Source organism: Papaver somniferum, chromosome 11 (assembly GCF_003573695.1).
Source record: "Papaver somniferum cultivar HN1 chromosome 11, ASM357369v1, whole genome shotgun sequence".
Classification (NCBI taxonomy): domain Eukaryota; kingdom Viridiplantae; phylum Streptophyta; class Magnoliopsida; order Ranunculales; family Papaveraceae; genus Papaver; species Papaver somniferum.
The window spans coordinates 111,307,937-111,315,224 of NC_039368.1; the positions used below are offsets into that span (position 1 = coordinate 111,307,937).

Here is a 7,288-nt window from a genome sequence, read left to right on the forward strand (position 1 = left end):
AGTATCTTTAAAGAATCCACTCCAAACTACACAATCATTTACTTTCATCGAGAATACATGATCTGGTGTATGTTCAGTACAATTTGAAGTTGGAGCAAAAAAGAATTAAAGGTAAAGCAAGGAAAGATAACATTGATATTCACGACGATCATAGTCTACTGAGGGATGACAATATGCTCGAATGGATAGCAGGGAAAGGCGAAACACCGGTTTTATTACCTCAAGAAGAACAATTGTTAAATATGCTGGAAGAGGAAGCCGTTAATAATCCAGAGCTTGTCCATCTACCATACAACTGGCATGATCCCGAAGTTGAAATCTCATACGAAAGGTTACCGGTGAGTGAGTTTGTCTATGACTTTGGTAATCTTTCATTCAGAGATAATACACAAGGTTACGAGAATGTGAATCATACATATGATTTTCACTATACTACCAATCGTTCTGACCAGGGTGTCCAATATATGAACGAATGATATAATTATAATATTAATAACAAAATATAATGAAGTGAGTAACAATGATGATGATAATGGAGGCTATTATGATATTTATACGAACAAAGACAGACAATATTCCTCGACGATGACTATAATGAGGAAAGGAACCGTCGAGAAAATGAAAAATACATGAATAGATCGAAAAAGGGTGGTGATCGTAGTTGGCTCGCGTTAAATGATGAACACTAGTTTAATAATATTATGTTTTTTAAATTTGAAGTTTTTAATCATGTGGTTTACTTTCCCTGTATTATTTTAAAATTTGAATTCTACGTTTTAATCCTTCAATCCAGAGAAAGAAAAAAACTAAAATACAATGATAAAAAATTTATTTACACGATTATAACGTGCGTGGTAACGGAAAAACAGTTCTAAAAAACGCACGTTAAAATGTTATTTAGAAGAAAAAACATTCAAACTAATTTTAAAAAAACGGTTATAACGTGTATGAAAACTGAAAAACGGTCCTAAAAGACTGGCGTTATTTCCTATTTATGGCATTATAAAAGGCACGTGGTTCGGGGACCCTCACGACAACGATATATGGGTGTGAAACGGCCGAAAATCAATTCCTCCACCGTTTGATTTTTATATATCGATGACACGGGTCCTTTATTTATTTATTAAATTAATAGTCCAAAAATATTCTTTGGGTTGGTAGTGTTTTGCCTAATTGTTGTGGTCCTTAGCTTGATGTCGGAAAGAATGTCACTTAAGATTTAATACATATTATCGGTTAGATATTAAAGAATGGGACAAACAATAACAATAGAAAGCACGAGAATGGGAGAATAAAGGAAATGAGGAGAGACCATGCATGAGGATGTGGAATCGATACGGTTGCTTACAATCTCAACCAGGTATAATAAATGAATACAGCAGCCTTTCAATAGCTTGTTGCTTTTTAAAAACGGATTCGTAAGTTCAAGCGTACATGAATATGGAGAAAAATTATAGTATTTGAATACGGAAAACTTGTTCTACATCAGTGTGTTTACTCTTCCTACGAAACAGGTACAAGGTGCGCATGTGTTGAGCGGAATCGGAGACTTATTTACAAAACTTTTAAAAGTAAAATTAGGCGCAATGACACGAACCTAGACCAGAGAGAGACCATGTAGATATATTGAAATAATTAAAGAGCTTGGCAAGAAGAAAAGTAAATGATGAATAGTCGATTGATGATGATGATCAGCAGCAGCACAGTAGTCAGCGCGCGCGCAGGACTGGAGCAGCAATCTGCTGCATTATATGTATATGGAAATGCAAGCATGCATCACAATATCTTCTCTCCCTATCAACCTTTTGTGTCCCCCCCAAGGCCCCCAACCACAAAAAGAAAAAGAAACATTAAAGCACATCTCATCATCACTATCTTCCTTGATCGACTGGAATTCTCGATCCGTTTCTGTGTATCAGCGTGATTCATGTCTTGTGATTCGTGTACATCTTTACCACTACCCACTTGTATACATGCTCAGCTGGGATATCTAGCTAGCAGACCAAGTCATTTAAACAATTTGAATGCCAGTACTATAAACCATAACCAAATTTCGGTAAAAGAATTTAAGAATGCATGGAATTGAAGAGGTAAAAGTAAAATATTCAATGTACGTAACGGTTTCCGTTTCCCATGAGACATAGCAGCAGAATTGAATGGTACGTCTTCTGGCCAAAGCCTTTCATTTCATTCACTGATACACACTAGAAAGCAGATGAGCAGCCTATACTACAGACTAGAGTGTCGTAGAGAAATCAAAAGACATCAGTGAAAACTGAATACCTTATTTATTGACTTTCATTTCATTTCCCCAGTTTTTCTATAAAAACCGACGGCTCAGTAATATTTAAAGTCTGTCTGTATTTTTTTATTTATTTTTGTGATTAGATGGATGTGAGGTTGATGAATCTCTGTAGACCTTGGTCTATACTCTAATACTCTATGCACTACTAATTCTGCCAATCATGTACCTGACTGACCAACAATGACTCGTGCATCTAAATTATTATGTCAGTAAAAAAAAAAAGGTTTAATATTTATTTCAGGGTATTTAAGTTTTTAACGGCTCTGATGTAATTGATCATTATCATCAATTCATCATCATGATCGCCTTATTCATCTTCTTCTGCAACGGTTATCATAGGCCAAGAAAAAACTGTACAGTTTCTCGCTTTGTATTTATTCCTGCAATTAATTAATTATTCTTTACTGAGAAATAAATTAACATTAAAGATATATCTAATATTGAATTAATCATTATACAAAGCTTTTGGTTGGTAACCTACCAACAAGCTGGGCTCCAACACCTTTTTGAATAGCAACGTTTAATCTATGAAAAATAAAGCTACCAAAACCACTACTAGCGTCGTTACTAACTAAACAATTCTTCAGGCGCTTGAAAAAACACAAAGTATCCTCACCCAACTCTCCTAGAGTAGAGAAAGCCAAAACACTCAATCCATGGCCATGTGAAATACACTTGTCCAAGTATTTAGAGTGTTTACGTGAAACCGCATTAGATATAGCTTTCCCTGGGACGAAAGAGCGAATTCCATCACCTGCGAAGGGCGAAACACCAGTGACATCCATACAAACATCCTTTCCGTCTTCCCAGTTAAGCACAAGAATATCAGCAGGTTTCAGCTCTTTGTCATCATTCGTCAGAAATCCCAAAGAAACTTCCTTACGAGCAGGAACACTAGCTTTGAAGCAAATGTCGACGACTACATCACGAACAATATCATGTCGAAACTTGGGGCCTATATCCTTAGCACAATGAAGTGCATGATCACCAAAAATGTCCATGGTTTTATTACAACTTGGGCACAAGCCATTCTCAAGAAACAATGGGATACCAAGACGATAACAAAGTACAGCTCTAAAATGTCTAGGTCCAAGGCACTGATTAAGCCCAATGATGGGTACAACCATTAAATAATCTTGTGCATGCTTCATACGGTTGCACTGCCACAGGATGGAATCTCTTGCGGACATAGAAAATTGGTCTGGGATTTGCTTCTTAACTGTATCAAAATAAGGGACTGCCAGGGAGTGCATGGATGGGGGGGGGGGGGGCAGTATCATCGACACAGTATGTAGAAGGCAAGCCACATACCTAAGCAAAATTCTGTAGTGCAAACTGATAAGCAGAGCCTTTTTCAGTTGAGAATGAATTACCAAGGATCACCTTTTGTATCGAAGTCGTATGACACTGAGAAGCAAGGTAACAATAGGCGCTAGTGTCAGCCATGGTGTAAATGACAAGTCCACCATCTTTGATGGGCAAGGTAGATAGTCGAAAAACATTTGGGAAATGATATGGTGTTACCGTGGGTGAGATAGGTTGTGTCATTTCGGAATGATAAGATAGAAAAAGGAGAGAGAGAGAGGTGGAAGCGTGATTGCTTTTACTTTTCTTTATTACTTTAACACGAATTCAATAATTGAAAAATCGTAACAGTAGACTTGAGCCGAGAAGAATAACGACGCCGAAAAGAAAAGAAAGAATGTTTATCGTAGTAGTATTTTGTGACAAAGGCTTGCTTGGTGCAGCCATTTGAGTGCAACTGAAATTTGTAACGTAATCTTCCGCAAGACGTGACAAAAATCTAAAGTTTTCAAGTTCCATAGGAGACTGTCTAGAAGTAAATTTCGAGTAAATTAATATGGCTAGGCTAGTACACGGATTATCTCAATCACAATCAGGATCAGCTCACTGAAATACTGCCCGAGGGAAAATCTTGCAATCAACATGAAAGGTTCATATAAAATATAAAAATAGAGTTTCTGCACCCAGCTAGCTAGACCTCTGTGGATTCCAAAAAAAGAAGAAGAGAGAATTCTGAACAGTCTGGTAAATTATGTAGGCCACGAAATCGACGGCTATAAATTACCCTAATCCTGACCTAAAATACATCAACATGTTTGATGTATTTCATACGTCTAGCAAGAATTCCAAAATGTTTACTACAGCATTTTTTAGTATTAGTTTATTAGAAAGCATAATAAAAAGGGTTTTTCAAGGGTTTTTCTTTCTTTTTCTTTTTCTTTTTCTTTTTTTCTCTCTGTCTCACTTGTTTTCTACGTTGTACCCGAAGCTCTGTTCTTCTCTGCATCTACACTGTTCGTTTCCCTCTCTCTCTCTCTCTCTCTACTGAAAGTTTTTGGAATATGAGCAGCAGAACAAAAAACAAGTATAACAAATTCTCGGAGCTTTCACATTGTATAAACCGATATTGTTATGAATCATCATCCTCATCTTCTACAACAACCACAACAACAACCACTTCTGCAAGAACCACCACCGTTACAACAACCACCACCGCTACCGCTACTCCACCAGCAACACCAACAGCTTCCTCTCCCACCTTCGCGTTTCACGATCTGTAAGCGTCATCCTGAAGAGCCACTCACTGGTTTCTGCGCTTCATGTTTACGAGAACGTCTCGTCGGTTTAGATTCCTCTATCTCTACCATTTCCCACCCGAAAACATCCACCACCGCCGCCACTTTCAAATCGATATTTCGAGGTGGTCCTTCTGTCATTACTGATAATAATAATAAAGATCCTTGTGCATCCACATCGTCATCGTCCAATTTGCCGGAGCTTCGTCGGTGCAAGTCATTTTCAGGTAGAAAAGCTGAAGGTTTGTCTAGCGGATTTGAACCTCAGAGAAAATCTTGCGACGTTAGAGGAGGTATACCTACTCTCTATAATCTTATCAATAAAGAAGAAGATACAACTAATTTAGGAGTTTGTGAAGAAATCAGGGGAAATAGTGAAGGAATTAGGGGAAATAGAGAAGAAATTAGGGCGAATCAAGTAATCGAAGAAGTTGAAATCGAAGCCGAAGAAGAGGAAGAAGAAGAAGAAGTATTAACAATGAAGGATCATCTAGAACAAGAATCAATGAATAAGAAACAACATTCGAGTAAAGATTTGAAAGAAATTGCTGGAAATTTCTGGTCTGCAGCTTCAGTTTTTACTAAGAAATTACAAAAATGGAAGAAAAAACAAAAGCCGAAGAAATCTGAAACAAGTACAACCAGCGGCTTATCTTCTACCAACACAAATCGTCATCATCATAATAAAACACACACGGAATTGGCAGATTATGGAAGAAGATCATGCGATATTGATCCTAGATTTTCTTTGGATATTGGTCGGATATCCTTTGATGGTCCACGATACTCTTTAGATGAACCGAGAGCTTCTTGGGATGGATATCTAATTGGAAAAACGTTCCCAAGATTAGCTCCAATGGTTTCAGTTGTTGAAGATGTTCCAATTCCGGTGGTGAAGAGATCTGATAATCAGATCCCTGTTGAAGACGCTTCAACTTTTGATACTACTCCAGGAGGTACAGCTCAAACGCGTGATTATTACTCATCTTCGGATTCGTCACAGCGCAGGAGAAAAAGTTTTGATCAATCGTCGTCTGATTTGTCACAACGGAGAAGGAAAAGTTTCGAGCGTTCCAATTCGATTCGCAAGAAAGCTGCTGCAGTCGGAGCAGAATTCGATGAAAGTAAATTGGCCACGAATTCGAAACTGTCACCTACTAATGTTGAGTTTCATGGAGCTAAATTGATTGGGACGGACAGAGATTTGAGGGATTCCAGGGCGAATTCTCTTAGAAATGATGACCGGTCTGAGTCTCAAAGCCATGAGTCGGTATTAAGAGATTCCGTGTCATGTAGTGTGGATCAAAAGGAACCGAAGAAATCGAGTAGTAGATGGAGTAAGGCTTGGAACATTTGGGGAATAATGAGCAAGAAAAATCCTAGTAGTAGTAAAGATGATGATGATGATGATGATGAAGAGAGGTCTAACCATAGAGCAAATGTAGTTGAAAGATCGTATTCGGAGTCATGGCAAGAACTAAGAAAAGATACTAATGCTAATGGAGAATCAAAAGGTGGAATCAATAGAGTTCTTCGGAGTAATAGTAGTGTTAGTTCCAGGAATGCTATGAACTCAAGTGGCGCATTTGGTGGTGGTAGTGTTAGTGGCAGTGGTGGTGCATTTGGTAATGTCAGCAGTGGCAGTGTAAGAAATGTTGTAGAGACTAATGGAATTGGTAAAAAGAAAAAGGAAGAAGTTGTGTTGGAACGAACCAAGAGTGCGAGATATTCTTCGAGTGATGTTATTGATAATGGGCTTCTACGATTCTATTTGACACCACTGAGGAACAGCAAAAGGAGTGCATCTGGAAATGGTAGACCTAAGAACAATGCACAATCAATTGCTAAAAGAGTATTAGGACTGTACTGAGAATATCAACCCAAAGGTATATCTTTGTCGTCAACTATTGTTTATTTTGGATCAAGAATTGATCTTCGTTACTACATATTATCTATATCTATAACTATATCTGTTTGTTGTTGTTTTTTTTTGTTTTGCAAAGATAAATTGAACTCACATTGTAGTTTTTCCTTGCTTAGCCTGTTTATTTTAGTATACTTTTGGGTAAATAATGAGAATGTTCTCAACAAGGGTGTCATTTTTTTTATAACATGTATTGATTCCAGCCCTCTGCATTTTAGTGTACAACTTTTTGTGGTATCTGTACAAGTTGAATAAATCAAAGGGTGACTCTATCCAACACAACAGTCTGTTTGCTACTGTATTTGATATTGTATGCAGGAAGACTGTATCGAGGAACCAAAAATATAGTGTAAGGTTTAATTGTCTGAGAATAGGTTACGTATTGTGTTTAGTTGGGTCAATTCAGCTGGCTGTATCCAGTAATGCACAATGCCGAAGTGACTTGTAGCGATGGGGCAA

General features: G+C 37.6%; 1 protein-coding gene across 1 annotated transcript; it reads left to right on the top strand.

The window, feature by feature from the left end:
* The first annotated feature begins 4,539 nt into the window (after positions 1 to 4,539).
* LOC113322719 (UPF0503 protein At3g09070, chloroplastic-like) lies at positions 4,540 to 7,013 on the top strand. Its single transcript, XM_026570857.1, has one exon. The coding sequence runs from the start codon at positions 4,742 to 4,744 to the stop codon at positions 6,773 to 6,775; it is 2,034 nt and encodes a 677-aa protein (XP_026426642.1). The 5' UTR covers positions 4,540 to 4,741; the 3' UTR covers positions 6,776 to 7,013.
* Positions 7,014 to 7,288: the final 275 nt, after the last annotated feature.

Excerpts from the sequence above, each read along its gene's own strand:
- LOC113322719 (XM_026570857.1), top strand. The coding sequence starts at position 4,742 with ATGAATCATCATCCTCATCTTCTACAACAACCACAACAACAACCACTT.